The sequence below is a fragment of the Morone saxatilis genome, unplaced genomic scaffold (assembly GCF_004916995.1).
Source record: "Morone saxatilis isolate NCDOM2014 unplaced genomic scaffold, NCSU_SB_2.0 Contig22, whole genome shotgun sequence".
In the NCBI taxonomy this organism is placed as follows: domain Eukaryota; kingdom Metazoa; phylum Chordata; class Actinopteri; family Moronidae; genus Morone; species Morone saxatilis.
The window spans coordinates 7,001,208-7,018,509 of record NW_023339785.1 but is presented as its reverse complement, the minus strand read 5'-3'; the positions used below and the strand labels follow the sequence as shown (position 1 = coordinate 7,018,509).

At 42.1% G+C, this 17,302-nt stretch overlaps 1 protein-coding gene across 2 annotated transcripts; it reads left to right on the top strand.

Moving 5' to 3' along the window:
* Positions 1 to 2,503: 2,503 nt before the first annotated feature.
* Positions 2,504 to 12,969, top strand: pitx2 (paired-like homeodomain 2). 2 transcript variants are annotated; one of them, XM_035668728.1, is made up of 4 exons: positions 2,504 to 2,983; positions 5,523 to 5,592; positions 10,287 to 10,486; positions 11,367 to 12,969. In XM_035668728.1, the coding sequence occupies exons 2-4, from the start codon at positions 5,547 to 5,549 to the stop codon at positions 11,922 to 11,924; spliced, it is 804 nt and encodes a 267-aa protein (XP_035524621.1). In that variant the 5' UTR covers positions 2,504 to 2,983; positions 5,523 to 5,546; the 3' UTR covers positions 11,925 to 12,969. The 2 variants fall into 2 exon arrangements, with proteins under 2 accessions (XP_035524621.1, XP_035524620.1); XM_035668727.1 differs by lacking the exons at positions 2,504 to 2,983; positions 5,523 to 5,592 and adding an exon at positions 9,273 to 9,755.
* The last annotated feature ends 4,333 nt before the right edge of the window (positions 12,970 to 17,302 follow it).

Sequence of the window (17,302 nt, the reverse complement as noted above, 5' to 3'; positions counted from 1 at the left end):
ACAAGACATTGTTCATAGTAAACCATTTATTCTATATGTCTTGAAATAAATTGAGGCCTAATTTCACAATAAGACTAATACGTTTGTAAGTGCAATTTGGCACAGAATAGAGCCCATATAACAAGTAGTCTTTATTTGTGGAGATGTATTTTGCAGTGTGCATATCTGGTTGTCATGCTTGTGCATATTTTCAGTGATTTGGCTTTATAAAAATGGATATTTAGTTACTTTAAATAATCATATCAGGCCTTACAGATCTAAATATTGGTTCCAAGGAGGAAATATGTTGTGTTTAATGCATCACATTATGTGCACAATTTGTTCTTAGACAATCTGAAGTCTGAGCTGCTCTGAGGTTCAAGAGTTGGAATCAATCACAGTGAAAATCCAGAGCAAAAAAGCTGACAATTCATTCAAAATAAACCTTCAAAATAAGAAGTTCACACATTTATTAAAAGGAGCCAAAAACACTGGCCTGACTGTGTGTGTCTGTTGTGGCTGACTTGCAGGGCAGTCTATCATCTCCCCTCTTTAAAGTGGAGGCTTGGGTGCCTGCTGATACACATGCGAAAGCCGGAAAAGAGTGTTTTAAAGTCCTCTCCAGTATGCAGGAGGAGGAAAAGTTGAAATGTCCAACTGTACTGACGCTTCGGGGACTGATGTGCTCGTTAAGAATCAGGAGAGAGCATCAGCAGAGCAGGTCACCCCGTTTCTCACATCACAGCCCCATCAGAAATTCTTTCAAGTGTCCTTCTGCGTCGCCAAAGATGACAACGGCGAATCGATAAGTGCTTGAAATGAAAAGAAGCCGCCGGTTTGCCCCCGAGGCGAAAGATTTCATACCCGCCAGCCTTCTCTGAACTTCAGGCATTCCTCTGCACCTTTCTGCGTGAGAAAGAGGACTGATTTTTTTTCACCCTCCCTTTGTATAAGAAGGTAAGAGGAGAATATATAGCCGGAGCATCATGCCTCTCCAGACGCAGCTCACCCTCTCTTCCTCCCCGTGCAGGCGGGGCTGATTTGAAGATGTGCATGGTGCAGGGTCGATGTGTTCTGCCCGGGCTACTGGGGTCGTTTGCTTGCATTTATTGTGTGCGTGGACATGTTTGTGAATGTTTGTGCGTGTGCCACATCACAGCATCTAATATTAAAGGGCACGGGTCACTTTTATTATTATTTTTTTTGAAGAAGAAGAAGAAGAAGAAGAAGAACTAAGCGAGCTGTGTTTGCGAATAGGCACATTTTATTTATTTCTCCTTTAATATTGGTTTGCATTTGACCCAGCGCACTGTCTGTACGTGTGTTTAGGCGAGTGGAAAATGAATAAAATGTGGCCTTCTTGGGCCTTTGGAGAGGACTACGAGGAACTGATGTGCTATATTTAATGTCTTTAATAAATAAACTTGATCTGAGCAGATGTTAAAAATACCTAACCCTAACTCTTATAATTGCACATTCATAAGACTGCATAAGGCTGCAGTAAGCATTTATTATATTACATATGTGTTTGGAATATCAGGACCATTCCTGATTCACCAAATTTTGGGTTTTGGGGGTTGGTGGTGGTGGTGGTGGTGGTGGTGGGGGGAAAGGAGGAGGAGGAGGGGTGGGGGGGATATGATGCGCACGTTTTGCTTCAGTGTCCCCTTTTGCCAGGAAATTCCCGTGTGGATGTGCGCATTAATTACTGGTTTAATGCGAGTATGACTGAAAATGTAAAAGAAGGATTAGGCGCGGGGAACGCGGGCCTACGTCCGGTCTGCTCGATCTCACTTAAGATGCGAATGGAAAAAAAATCAGCCTGTATCTAACGAAACGGATCTATAAAGAACATTTGCATCTGAGCCAGCTGTTCACTTCATCTGCACATAAATCCGCAACACGATACGGACTCTGTCTGGCCCCGAATGAGCCTAATGCAGCCCTTTTAAATACTCCTCCGTTTTCCATCCACCTCGGAATATTCTCAATATTGTGTTGTTGTTGTTTTTTTAAAACGTGTTAAATTATTTCAGAATCAGCGCGCACAGTTGGTCACACAGTGAGCTTAACTGGGCGTTAATTAGGCTCTAATGTCCTGGTGACATAATAGGAATCAGCATCTGTGGCCTACTATTTCTTGAAATCAACTGCCAGTGAGTGGATTTAGTCATGAATCCGCGGTTATGACTGTTGTTTATTTTGCGCGCGCAGAGTTTGGATAATAAGCAGTTGAGTTGCTTGTTGTAAATTGCAGGTTGGGTTTAGGCAAATTGAACCATTATGCATGCCTGCGCCTCAAACGGTGCAGTGTTACAGTAATCGCACCAGGGCGGGCTAACAGGAATATCAGGGTTTTATTTTATATATATATATTTAAAACACGCCTGTGCTTTTTAAAGCTGCCATCCTGAACTCTTGTTTGATTGTTGTTGAAAGTTGAGAGGCTCTAAGTTTGCCCTCTGCTAGACTCTACACAGGCACAGGCGCATACATACACAAACACACCCCTTTAAAAGCGCACACACACACACACACACGCGCGCGCGGGGTCCCTCTCTGAGCTCAAAAGAAGGAGGAAAAAATGCGCCACTCTTGGAGCGTCTTTCAAGGGGGAAAAAGTTGAGGAAGACAGAAGAGGACGAACCAAGGGGAGACTCGGATGAAAGCGCCTCCTTCGCTGTTCCTCTCCTCGCACTGTAAATAGATGGTTATTTATGCGCATAAATGAAAGTAACCTAAACGTAGCGCCGCCACTCTTTTTTGGATAACATAGCCGGGGGGAGTCACCATCCAAGCGACGCTCGCGTTTCCGGACAGAAAGTTCAGCCTTACTGGACCTTGAAGTTGTCTGAATTTTCGCTCCGAGCTCCACTGCTGGTGTCTGAGAGCGTGTGGACGGTGGGATTTATCTCTTCACTGTAGAGTAACAACGCCGACGGCTGGGAAAGAAAAGAAAAAAAAAAACACACACACACACAAACCCCACCGGTGTCAACAACTGGTAAGTGCAGCAGAGTCGTAGCGGCACTGGGAATAATAACAAAAAGGGAGATGTGAGTTAATGCAAGTGAGGGGATTTGTTCCACCTCGTGTGTGTTGTGCCTGCTCTGTGCGGTTCTGATGGGAATCTCAAAGCCGTGGCGTAAAAGAGCGTGAAGTGATGTGAGGGCAGGGTTCGCCCCGCAGGTCGGCGGATGATAATGATGTATCATTAGCGGTGATGGAGTGGGGGAATAAAAAGAAAACCGAACTGTCCTGCAGATAGAGGGAAGTGTAGTTACCACTGCAACAAAACTGTTAAATTTCGATTCAAGAACCTGGAAAAAACTAGACATTTTCTGTATGTCACTGTCAGATCCCGCAGCTTGGCGGTGCGCTGCGCCAAACTGATGGTTTGAGCTTAAAAGTCAACGCAAATTCCAATAAAATGCGTAAAACTGTGCGTAAAGCCAACAAACAACGCGTCTAAACTCTCGTAAAGTTGAAATGGGTTAACCCTCCTGAGCGATTTACAACTAACGCTGTTAATAACGAGGGAGTAATGGGAGTTTTACCCTCTTCTGCATCCCTTTTCCAACACAGTAAGTGAGAGAGAGAAAATTTAGGGGAAAAGATGCGACGTTTACGGTCTCACGCCTTTAATTAATACAGGACCATATGGTGGAGGTTAGTCGATTCATCTCCCGGTAAAGGCTGCAGTCTCATGCTCTACTGTGTTAATTTCAGAAGTAAAGCCAGTGTGAGGCAATGCCAGCTTTCTGTCTGCACTGGGCCTGATGCCATGTGAGTCACTGATTCACATCAACTGTTGGTGGTGAGAGCACAGTGCAGCCGTGAAGTGAGAATGAATGGATGAACGGGATTAATATAAGTAATCGTATTATTAATGCAGATATATTTTTAACCCGCTCCTATTAGGTCTACACTGGGGCATATGTTGGAAAAAAAATAGAAATAAATATTTATTGCAGGATTTAAAACGCATTTACAAAAAAAAAATATTATTGTTGTAATTATTATAATTATTATTATTATTATAAACTTCATTATTATATGTTAAGACATTTACTTTGTTAGGTAAACTTTTTGCCCCATATGTGTTTTCAAATTAGCGCAATAATATCGATTTTCTTTGCCTATAAGACAATAAATGTATCACTTTTTTACACTTTTTTATTTATCTAGGCCTTTTCTATTTCTATATATATATTTTTAATTGTTAAGGGAATACGTGCCCTGATACGTGAAGTCTCCAATAAAAAGAGAAAAAAAAATAGATTCAAACGAATCCTTCAGTGTAGAAATGATGTCCATATTTTCTACACAATGAAATGAAATACAGTTAAATGCATAAATAAGAGCGGCTGTGTGTTTGAGAGGCCGCGGAGCAGGCAGAAATATTGGAGGTAGCCCTCATTAAATCTCACTGATTAGATAACACGCAGCCGCGTGCAATAACCTTACACCTTATAGCCTGACCCCCACTATTTCATTTTGCTGTGGGGATACAAGGGAGGGGTGAGAAGAAAGGTTGTGCAGGTACACATCGTAAAACTTAACCTCCAATATCTTCATCTTTTGAATTAAAGAGAAGGGGAAAAAAAACCCACAGATGATGTAGAGCAGGTGAAGGGAAGAACTGAGGAAAATGGTTAACAGCATGACTGCATGCAAATTCCCTCCGACTTGAATTATCATAAGCAAACAGTGTGAGCCTGGACTAATAAAACCCCATCTGTGTAACTTCACATCGAGGTAGTATGAGGGCTGCGATAATGAATTTTGTAATATCCCACCGACAGACATCTCAATCAGACTCTAATCCCGTGATTTTACTACGGAATCACTCCACTTCCAACTGCTGCTGCAGCCTGCAGCACAACACAAGATCCGGCTCATGCAAAACACGGCGGCTTTTATATATTCAGACTGTACACAAATTACACCGGGGAAAATATATAATATAATACAGGACGTGCGCTAAAATTGAGTTTTGGACTCTAGTTTGTTTTAAATCAAGAGAAAAAAAAAGGCAGGGTGATGGTTGTTCATTTTCTCCAACGCAAACCATCTTGTTTCTATTATTTATTTCAATCAAGTGAGGTTTTCTTGTAATACAATAATTATACAATAATTATGTAACTTCCTGCTCAGCGTATGGACGCTTATATTCTGCTGACAAAAAAAATCTAATTAGGAATAAGACAATAATAGAATTAGAACATTTTTGCAGCCAGTAATTAGAGTGCACCGCTGCTGCTGTATTTTCATGAATACACTATATATATATATAACATCAGCACTGCGCATGCTCTTACACTCTACATGTCTGAATTTTGCATCAATTCAAAATATAAGACCACCAGCATTTTTTCTTGTAATCCAATACTTATCCTTTGAGCACACCACTATTCTTTTTGGTCTTACGTTGACTCCACACATTACTGAGTGCAGAAGTAGAATAGTGTGTCAGTGACCAACACAGCGGGTTGTTTACCGGTATTAAAGGCTAATTATGGCTCCTTTGTCTGTTTTTACAGAAGCGGTTTCCTTAAATTGCCATAATGGACTCCCACTGCCGCAAACTGGCCACCACCTGCGCGCAAATAGGTGAGTATCTGATCCATATGAGTCAACAGAGTGCAGTTCTCACAGACATAATAATGATAAAACCTGATGTTTGGAGATTTTATATGACACAATAATTGTACATCTGTAGGCTAATTGAACTTTAATTGTAGGCCTACATAAAAATATATATTATATCTTTATTTGATTTTATTTACATAAAAACGGCCTTCTTCACAATTGTGCTAAGAGTTTATGGTGTGTGTTGCTTTACAAATAGAACAGTTATTCATTACAGGTCATTTATTTTTTATTTACTGCTTTGTTATTATAGAAGTGGCCCAATCTGTAGACACACTGATGTCTTGAGCTTGAGTTTGTTTAAAATAAGTGAACCTTCCTGGCGCTATACTTAGTGATACAGTTGTTTCCAGCTAATAGTTTAGTTTTAGTAAAAAGTTCCAAAAAAAAAAACAAATCTTTAATCAAAAGGTAAAATGAGGTTGATTTCTCTAGAAAATATCGGTTCAGTTCAGATGGATTTCTCATGAAATTATCTCATCGTTTCTGCTCACCAGACTCTTTAATGTGGAGGTAAAAACCTGCTTTAGCTGTATTTTAGCGGATGTCACTGGGTCTGTTAAAGAATGTCCACAGACATGTTGGCCTCTGTGCTGGTCGGTGCGGGGAGGTTGTTGGTGGATCCGGGTCGTTTGCCGTCTTAGAGCGACACCTGGTGGTCGGACGTGGGTGTGCAGCTGCAGGCAGAGCATCAGAGCAGGGTTAGACAGGGATGACAGCTCTGCAGCGGCGTTATTTGCTGCAATTAAAAGACGGACATATATGCCCACTGGCGCATCTTTCTGTCCCCTTTAATGTCCCCCGTCCTGGCCTTTGGCACTGTGAGGCCGTTTTCTGAAATGTGGTTTTACACTTTTATGATTCTATTCGCATTAACGGCGACATGTTTTCCTAAATAGCATCTAGGAATAAAATCCAACAAGGGACTAAACAAAAGCTAGAAATCCCTTGCTCGACAAAGTCTGGGATTTATTAATTATTCTCCAATGTGCTGGGGAAATGACATCAGGTCTTGTTAGGGTCTTAAACGAATTACCAATAACTCTCATTGTGTTTCGTTTAGCCGACATTGACGGGGCTGTGTGGCAGAGGGCAGGCTGCTCACAGCCCCGTAGCTGCAGCAGTGTGAACGACCATTGATTAAGAATAATAAGATAATAAGATATAGACACAGCGGCGTTCAACTGTTCGCTGTAATATATGCGGCGCTTGTTGGGTTGGCTCCGGGGAAAACTCAATGTATAATGAAAGCCCATTCGTGAGGAGGAATATACTAATAGAGGAATCTGATGTCTCCTTAATCCTATGTAAAAAGCCTTGTCGTCTCCCCCTATATTGACTGAATTGCTAATTAATGGCCCTCTATAGCGGAGGCCTATTGCGCGCAGTAATCCGCAGAAGAGAGATAAAGCATTCAGAAGGTAGAAATGAAGAGGAAACCGATAATCCACTTCAAGTTTAGTATTAGTGCAATACAACTGGACGAAGAAGAAAAAAAAGAGCAACAAACATGGAAACGATTATTGTTGCGTTATTATTGTTATCTTTAATAAAATAGTACCGAATTCGGAAATATAAAACTTGTATTCCTGGAATCAAGTTAATCTAATGCTCTTATTTTAATTATTATTCTATCCATTAAAATAAACCTAAAAAGTATAATTATATATAATAATATATCAAATTTTAATTTAAAATTGGCTTTTAGTAAATGTTTGGAAATGTAAGGGCGAGATTGTATTGTTTACCCCTGAAATATAATGTATTAATACAAATAAATCCATTACTGTGAAATAATACATGAATGATACTAACTTGAAACATGCATCATCCTAATTGAATTACTCAGAGACCATCCAAACAAGGTTTTATTGCTCTGTATGAGAGGCGATTGGCCGCCTAGTTTTGATAAAGTCTCATCCCTCCCTCAGTGTGTGTGTGTGTGTTGCATACACTCTATGGTCTGCTGGTATTTATATATCAGGGGCTTTCACGGGATTAGCCCAGTAACTTCTTAACATCGCCAAGTCCAAATGTGCTGGCTTGAATGGGCGTCCGCCTGGCCACGTGGACATGGGAAGTGTGTTATTTGATGATGATGATGATGATGATGATGATGATGATGGTGATGATGATGCAATTATTTTGTGAAATGAGAAAAGGGTAAAAAAATAAAATAAAATAAAAAAATGACCAGAATGTCATGAACATTTGAAGTCATTTTTCAGGTTCCCTCCCCTCTGTAATAACTCCATCACTGCAATCACCTGTTACCCAGCTGACATTTCTCCACCCTCAATCTCCCACCTTGAAAATTAAAGTCGCATTTGTTTGATTAGACATGTTTACTTTGCCTTAACGCGTCTCAATCTTTGGGGAATTATAGGCAAGAAAAAAAAAATGCTGGCATATCAGCTCAAACTCATTAAAAGTCCTCCTTCAGAAATTCTTAGGCAAATGAGAGTCTTATCAGATTAAAAAAAACACTACAGGAGTGCTGGCTGAGAACGACTGAGGGGTCCAAACGCAAAGTGAGGAGAGATATCCAGTTAAGCACCCAGATAAAGTAATCCGTCGTCAACAAACTGAGTGTGCGTGGTTAACTGTGGCTCCGGTGGGGTTGATTTAATGGATATTTGAACTCTGTGGAGATCAAGAGGATCGCCTCATTTGACGACTCGTGTGACTGACAGTGCTGTTCCTGAGCATATAGGCTGCATACAGGGATGTAGTGAACAGTAAACCACCTTAGGGCCAGTTTGGTCCCGTTTCTGGGGTCCGTATGATGGAAATGCACTATAAATATAAAGATGCATGAGGATTAGAGCTTCTGATGGGAAATGCTTAACAAGCTGTTGTTTGAGTCATTTTACCATCTCTTACTTGCCGTTACTTCACTCCCTTTGCATGTGTACATGATACTAAAGTTCTGCATCCCGATGCAGCACGCGTGCATGAGCTGTACCAGCTGTACGTGTGCTCATTTTAACATCCTGTACATGTCTGGCAGTTAGCGTCAGTTGACAAGTGCGCACAGACAGTTTTGGAGCAGGCTGGGACATCCTTTCTTTTGAAGTTACATTTATTTATTCCCCGTTTAATGCGCGTCTCCTTTCACAGGGCCATTGTGCTGTAGTAGGTTGTTGTGTTTGCAGTGTGTATATTATTTTTTCATACGGCTTTTAATACAATCCGCCCGCTGGCTCGCTTTATCCACATTGAGTCCCTGAGTAAACTGCGGTGACAGAGACTGCGAGCATGCAGCTCAGCGCGGGTATCAATAGAACGGCATCGTTTTACTGGGCCACTGGACCCATCTCATAAAATGAGGCCAAACTGTGTTATTTTCATTTTTATTTGGTCTTGGGCTGCTGCGCAACGGCACCTCGGAGCGCCGCGGGTACACCGTGCGTCCCATCTCTCTTTACATGCTTTTATTTGGAAGAGAAAAAATAAGCGCCAGCCCCGGCATAAACACATCGGCGCACATATCTCGTTTCTGCAAGCTCCGGTTGGTTGGGCCTACCGTCATATCCACATGGATGTGCCTGTCAGAGAGAATATGGGCGGGCGCAATTTGGTGACGTGGAGGTCTAGAGAGAGGCGCAGTTGGATAGGCAGTGCGCAGGCAACAGCTGAAATGAGCGGTGTGGTGTGTGTGTGCCTCTGGATCTAATATCACCTACCTGTCCTTGTCACTCTGATAGTCAGCCGAGGTAGCCGCTGTTAACCACCGGTGCTAGTATGGCAGCACTCAGTGGTCCATTTTAAAGCATTTGCCAGTTAAAAGAGAAAGAGGGCTTCATCTCAGCCGCAACAGGAACCGCTCTGCTGTGCGTTTTTTGGAGAACTGAACACATTCCGGACTTTCCGCTCATCCTTGTTGTACTAAAGGGGGACTTAACCTGCTTTTGACAGCCAGCTTTGCGATCTTTTACCGATGAACTCTATGAGGGATCCATTAAACATAGAACATCTCCACCTAACAGGGAATAAACTTGCCTCCACACACCACACGGCTCTGGCGATGGCCTCTAGTTTACAACCGCTGCAGCGGTCTGTGGACTCTAAACACCGGTTAGAGGTGCACACGGTGTCGGACACATCCAGCCCGGAGTCTGTCGGTAAGAACCGCCCGGGGTGCAGATGTTCTCAGCAAGGCGCCGCAGATGTCGTCTTGATATTAAACAAACGACGGCTCCAATTAATGGGCGTAAAGGGAGTTTTTTTTTTTTTTTTTCATGCACGCAAATAGACGATTACAGCTCTCATTTTACTCACAGAGGATTAGTTTTGACACTGGCCTGTGTGAGGCGTAGTGAAAAGTTTCTGTGTTATGTAAATGACAGACAGCTCTTCTCGTGTCAACTGAAATTAGTCCGGTATTTACTTACACACTCCGATTAAATCAAAAGGTCAACTAAAATCTCACAAAATAAAAAAAAGTAAAACGCAGAATTCAAATCATGAAGGGGGGGGAAGCAATTAGTTTGATTTCACGACTCGGAGCATTTCTCCCCCGTGAAGTCAGTGAACAGCTCATCCATTTCCCAACAGTGTCATGGATTTAGGTTTTTTTTTTTGTTCTCTCTCCATAGCATGCAGGCCTTAATCCGCCTGAGCCTGACTGAATCAACTTCTTTCCCCCTTGACAGAAAAAGAAAAGATCCAAAACAAAAACGACGACTCTTCAGACGACCCTTCCAAAAAGAAGCGGCAGCGGCGGCAGAGGACTCACTTCACCAGCCAGCAGCTGCAGGAGCTGGAGGCCACCTTCCAGCGGAATCGCTATCCGGACATGAGCACAAGGGAGGAGATAGCCGTGTGGACCAACCTCACAGAGGCTCGGGTCAGGGTGAGTGTTCCCTTGGGTGCAAACAAAAACAATTCGAAATTTGTGTGCCAATTGTCCGCTTAACCTACAAATGCCCTGTACCTTAATATTATTACGCACTGGACGCCAAACTTTACGCACGGCTGAACATTTCTTTTAAAATAATGTAGGACAAAAGTTTGTAGCTGGAAAACAAATAACCAGAGTCTTTGTTTAAATACACTGTTGGCCCAGCCCTTATTTAATTAGATTGTAAGTGTTTATCTATTAGGCTAAATATAATTCAATCCTCTGCACACAATGCAAAACAAACTACTGCAGTTCATCTGTGGTTCTCGGCGCATTTTAACCTCTTCAGCCATTTTGTAATAAAACAGGACGAAAACTAACTATTTGTTATTTGCCTGTTTGCCGTGTAATTGCACATTATTACGTTGTTAACACTCGAGGCTATTGCCATGTGTCGGTGGCAGATACCAGTCGTGTTTCTCCTGTTCGTGTGAAAGAGGTGCAAAGCTTGTATTTTGCGATTGTCGCCCTGCTGCTGTGTGATTAAGGTCAGCGTGTTTGTGGAAGCCTGCAGAGGAATACACATCCTCGGTGCAGTGACAGCCCAGTGTGTATTCTGCACAGATACACACAGAATCAAAGCGGGATTGTCTGCTCGGGAAAGCGAAGATTAATGAGAGAGTTTGGATTTACAGACAGTTAAAATTGTTGTTAAAATATATAGATTTTTTTTTTTTAAATGGCACCAATAACACAAAATTAAAGATGGTGTGCCTGGTGTTAAAATGTGGAACTCTGCCCGGATTAGCCATTGTATGAAATATACAAGCTGTAAAAGATTAAGTTGAACTCAAAAATAATCTTTAACCTGCTCTCGTTTCATTTGCTCTAGGTTTGGTTCAAGAACCGGCGAGCCAAGTGGAGGAAACGGGAAAGAAACCAACAAGCCGAGCTTTGCAAAAACGGCTTCGGCCCGCAGTTCAACGGACTCATGCAGCCCTACGAGGACATGTACCCCAGCTACACGTACAACAACTGGGCCGCCAAGGGCCTCACGCCGGCCTCCTTATCCACCAAAAGCTTCCCCTTCTTCAACTCCATGAACGTCAACCCCTTATCCTCGCAGACCATGTTCTCTCCGCCCAACTCCATATCCTCCATGACTTCCAGCATGGTGCCATCGGCGGTCACCGGCGTGCCGGGCTCCAGCCTCAACAGCCTCAATAACTTGAACAACCTCAGTAACCCGTCCCTCAACTCGGGGGTGCCCACGTCGGCGTGCCCCTACGCGCCTCCGACCCCTCCTTACGTGTACAGGGACACTTGTAACTCCAGCCTGGCCAGCCTGAGACTGAAAGCCAAGCAGCACTCGAGTTTTGGATACGCCAGTGTGCAGAATCCGGCCACTAATCTGAGCGCATGCCAATACGCCGTGGACAGACCCGTCTAATACCTACCTGCACTGCAAAAAATAACCACCTTAGCAAGGCATTAGAGGATAGTGGTGGCGCCTAAAGTGGTGTTTTCTCTCCAAAGGGAGTGAGGAAATGTGGCGGTGAGATAATTGTACTTTTTTCAGGGAATGTTTTGATCATGTGGCACCTTCTCGATACTAGTTGTTCATTCGGACTTTTCCCCTCAAGATATGGCCACTTGTACCTTGAAACGTAAGAAAACAGTGAGATTATTCCATCGCACCGTGTTGATACATGTATTTCGTTGGGGGGGGGAAATATGATTTTGAGGGTGATTACAAGACCAACTGGCTTGTTATGGTGGTCATTTTTTGCAGTGTGCGGGTAATCACAAGCAGCCGGCCACAGGAACAAGAGACTACTACAACTACTTTTTCATTTTTCAAAAAAAAAGGGCACTAGAAGACTGAACCACTGAAGCAAGCTCAACTCCAGGTCGGAGTCAAACTGAAACGGGAGATTTTAGGTTTATTCCCCTTTTGACGAGTCCAGGCCTGATCACACACTGCGCCACAGTTTTAAAAAAAGGGGGCCTGTCTCCTTTTTCATAGCTCGTCATGAGGGATTTTTTTTTTCTGGTGGATTTTTTTGGACTTTAATTGTTGACTGAAAAGGTTGTATATATATTTGAATTATCATCTCCTGTTTGTCGAGGCGAATGCGCTATAACCCTCCAGTCCTCTCCAGGTTCAATTTATCAACGCATGTGGAAAAGAAAAAAAAAAAAAACCTAAAAAGGAATCATGTTTTGCTTGCAAACAAAAAGGGAATGTACATACTAAAAACGCACCAGTTGTGTGTTTCTAACATATTATAAATTTATTATTAATGTCTGTGTGAATATCGATTTAGAATAGCAATTCTGGATTTTAAAAGAAAAAAAAAGAAGCATCAAAAATGTTCCTGCGACAAATTATTTGGTTTTTGCTCTGTGTATACTATTTGGTACGGAATTATGTTTTTTTTTTCTTTCCAACATCCAAAAAAACTATTGTGTTTTATTTAATGGAAGTAAATATATTGTTCAAAAACATTCTGATGGGGGACTTTTATTGAATCTTTGTGTTGGTAGTCTGTTAGTGGAGTGTAAAGCAATGACAGTCTGTCTATAGCCTTTCGATTATGTGCGCCTAATCTATAGAGGAAAACAATGGGCCGCTCCAATACACATAGCAGAGAGATGCTCCGCCAGATTAACTGCTGAATACATGTCTGCCTGCTCAGCCAAAGGGCCTCGGCTGCGGTCACTGGTGCTTGAAATAACACGGGAATCAACAAACAGCAGTTGGACCACACAACAGTGACAACAGTCCATTAGGGATTGTTTTTTTCTCTCTGCGTTTGAACTCAGAAGAGAATCTCTGCAGGGGATTCATAGAAAACACATTTCTTAAATACAATCATTTGATTCAATTAGTGCTTTAAAGGGGGATTTTACCAAAAATCCCAAATTCGTATTTTACTGGTGGATTCATTAATATGAGCTATACAATGTACCTGTGAGATCCAAATACCATAAAGGTCTTTTTGTTCATATACTTTAAAGCAAGCCTTGCTCTTGGTGCTCTTGGTGCAGCCGACACAAGCATCTTGTTTGTCTTTGCATTGTTGTGTTCTTTGGGCACTCATGCTTTATAGTAAAAAAACAAAAACAAAAACAAAGGCACGCACGGTCTGGGGAAACTAGGATTCACAAGCTTGAGCAAACACAGAGGTATGCGGGGCCGAGGCTGGCTGAAGGAGGCGGGGGACGGAGCGCTCGCTTCGTGCACTGCGAGGCACCGGGGAGGAAACAACCGCAGCACTCCCCGCAGGAAATAAAAGACACAAATAAATAGTGCCCCTTTGGGTTTGCAGGCTTGAGCTGCGTGCACTTTCCAGCCTCAGAATTTTGATCATGTGAGTCGTTTGGGTTTATATTTTATTATTAAATCACTTATCATTATAAAAATGAACTAGAATGTGAAAGAAAAAAATAATAATGTGGCCGCCCGGTGAAAGAGCTGATTTAGGGTCTGATGTCATGCTGCAAGAGGCCTTGGGGTCATCTCTCGAGGGGGGACTATTATGAGGAGAAATAAATCAAAGTTAGTCTAACTGTTGTTTGTACAAAAACGGCTAAATAACAAACACAAGAGAGGCATTCTTATATGTTTACATCGATGAATACAACTGATTTTCCGAGCTGCGGTACGCATCCTGCGCCCAGACCCTGCACAATTATTTTCCTCTTTAAAAAAAAAAAAGTAAAAAAAACAAAAAAGCTGGGGGCCCTTTTGTTGCACAAGTGTCACCTTTTGATGGAGTCGGTAACGCGGAGCAATAATCAGCTGACAGGGGGATAAGCCCCGGCTGCTGTGGAGGCGAATACGCAAAGTCTGCAGCCTCAATACACATCCACACAATCAACATGTGAGCAAGAGGATGACCTGAAGAGAGGAGGCTGCAGTGGGAAATGTTCATTTGGCTGAAACGGCGCCCAGGACTGCAGACCTTTAGCCTTTCCTCTCCTTCCCAGCCTGCACAAGGTAAGCACTTATTAAAAGTTTAAATGAGAGAGACAACACACGCTTCCTTTAAGCTGCTGCTGCATGTTCACTTTCTTTAATTGCAGATGTCTGCAGAGAATTTTCACAAAATAGTCTTGTATTTTTCATTTTTTCTGCACCCTGGCTATTTCTATTCTGCTCACGTTTTAGCTGGAATTTATATTCTAAATCCAGACACTGCAGAGTCATTTATGCGTCAAACCAAACTCATTTTAAAGTCTTCCCAGGCATAAGCACGCATAATGGCACCTGATAAATATACATAATAAACTTGATAAGCATGTAGTTCATGTTCCAACAAACACACAATTATCAATCTCTGTTTGAACCAAATTCATCTTCGTCCTGCCTCAGCTTTTCGGACACCTAAAACACACACAGTACATCTTAATGTGAGATTTGTTCCGCCAGCTGATTAAGAAAGGGGGGGGAAAAATCCAATGTGAAGGAAGACACCGAGCCGACACAGCTCTCACCTCCACTCCGATGGGAATTCAAATAAAACGCGAGCGAGTGCAAATATCCAAACATGTATGGTTACACCTCCAATCTAAATAATTAACAACCTCTCGATAGTCGTGCGGCGGCGGGGTTGGAAGAGGCTTCAGATGCTTCGGTGACACCGCTGCATGTTTTAATTACCCGCTAATGAAGCCCGGGACTCAGATAGTGCAGTTATCTGAAAACATTTTGACATTTCAACCGAAAAAATAAAGAATATCAACTTGATATTTCTGAGTGAATTTACCTTTTTTTTTTTTTAATAAAAAGAAAGAATAGTGCACCATTTAGCACAGTTATTTATTACATATTGCACCGTTATTTATACATGGCAACTATTTAAGCTTCAAATATAATTGTAGAATTTAGAAGTGGATATTCATTTCTGTTAGTAGCTACATTTATAGGCAAATTAAAGCTTTTTGGGGTTGTTTTGTTTTTGCATGTGTGCAAATTAAGCATTTCTTTCTTTTCAGCTGCTTTCTATTTAGATGAGTGCGGTTTTACATTGTGTTTTTATCTGATCAGATGTATTACGTGTGGGAGCTGTGGGTTATGGGGTTAAGGGAATGAACACAGATTTCAGATGTTCCAGAGCATGCAGGGCGGTTCTGATCAATAGTTTATTTTTGAAGTGGGCAGTGATGCAACAAATGCTCAAATTAAAATCACAGCTGGACTCTGGTGCTGAAACCAAGCAGCTTTCAAAACTCATTTAAGAACATGAGGTGGACTTGAAAGAGGGGATTCGGTTAAATTTAGGTTGTGAAAGCCAAATTGGTATCTATAAGACTGATAGTCCTTATTATTAAATTAGTTTTTCATGATCTGCAAATGCTCATGTCTCAAGAAAAAACACACAAATATGGAAACATAATATAATGCGTAATAATTCTCACATTACACACACATACACCTCTCTTGTATCCACACACACAATATGCATGTGTACTTGTAACATATAGACACACACATACTATTCAGCAAGGTATTTTTTTAGGGCAGCTATGGCAGAAGGGACAAACCTCCTCTTGTATGTGTGCCAGAATAAATGTATGATAATAGCTACATGGAAGACAGACAGTCGACCTACAAACACACAACTAGTCTCTGCACTTTGCCCATAAGTGCACTGGTCAGGCAGCAGAGAGGGCTGCTGTGTGTCTGGGGGAGGTGGGAGGTTCATGGTTTGGGGGGGGGGGTTTGGCTCTGGACCAATGGCACCCAGCGGCTTCAGCTAAAGGTCACATGGTGTGACCTCACACATTCTCACCCTCACCTAAGGCCCGAGGAGAAGTTTCTCCATAACAAGACGCATGACCGTCCATCTCAGCTCAACTCTTAAAACCCTCAGAGTAACTTCAAATGCATCTGATCTGGTCGGCTTTTTCCAGCAAAATGAAGCAAGATAAACTACAATTGGCTTTAAAGATTCACTGCAACAAGATTCACATTTGTTTGCACACTGCAAAATGAAAAAAATGCATATGTCTTTACCTCTGGCTTTGATTTAAAAACGTGCTATGTGTGAAAATATTGACTTGCTGGTGTTCATTTATGTCGGCTTGCTTGAGAATAGACGCACAACGACGTGCAAACTTGTTCATTGCTGCTGTCTGCTGCATGTATGTTTGCAACATGCTGTGCATCTTTCGTGTGGATTTCCATGTGTATGTGTATGAATGTCCGTAAGTTGTGTATCAGCCCCCCCTCACAGTGGGGGCTCGGTGCTGTTTGAGGGCAGGCGGCTGGCCAGAGCGTGTGAAAGCAGATAACCAGGGCGAATTTCATGACGCACACACTTCCTGCTCTCTGAAGTTCTATTAAAGAAGATGAAAACAAAACACACATCTGAGATGTTTTCTCTCCAAATCAATTTCTACACATTAAGCATGCTGGAAAAGATCAGTAGCACGGCTCTCATGGACCTTGAAATAGAGGAGGGGGAGAAATGATCCACCAGGAGAGACTCGTGAATTTATTTGACAGAGGAAACATATTGGTTAAAAACCTGTTGGCTTGCTGTATATTTCACTGACACCCTAATCAACCATTATAGGTCAGGACTAAAATGTAAATGTTTGTGGTGTCTCCAAGTCACTTTGGACTCGGAGCTCCCTAATTGGACAAAACAATACATTAAAGACAGAAATAAGAGTAGTATAAAAAGGCCCTCAGTCAAAAAACCTGCTGCTAGAAGAAGAGCTCAAACTGCCTGACTAGAAATGTCATTCAAGTGGCATTATTTAGCATTAAAGCTAACTATAGTACAAGGCTGCAAGAAAACACTTCTGAGCCTGTAT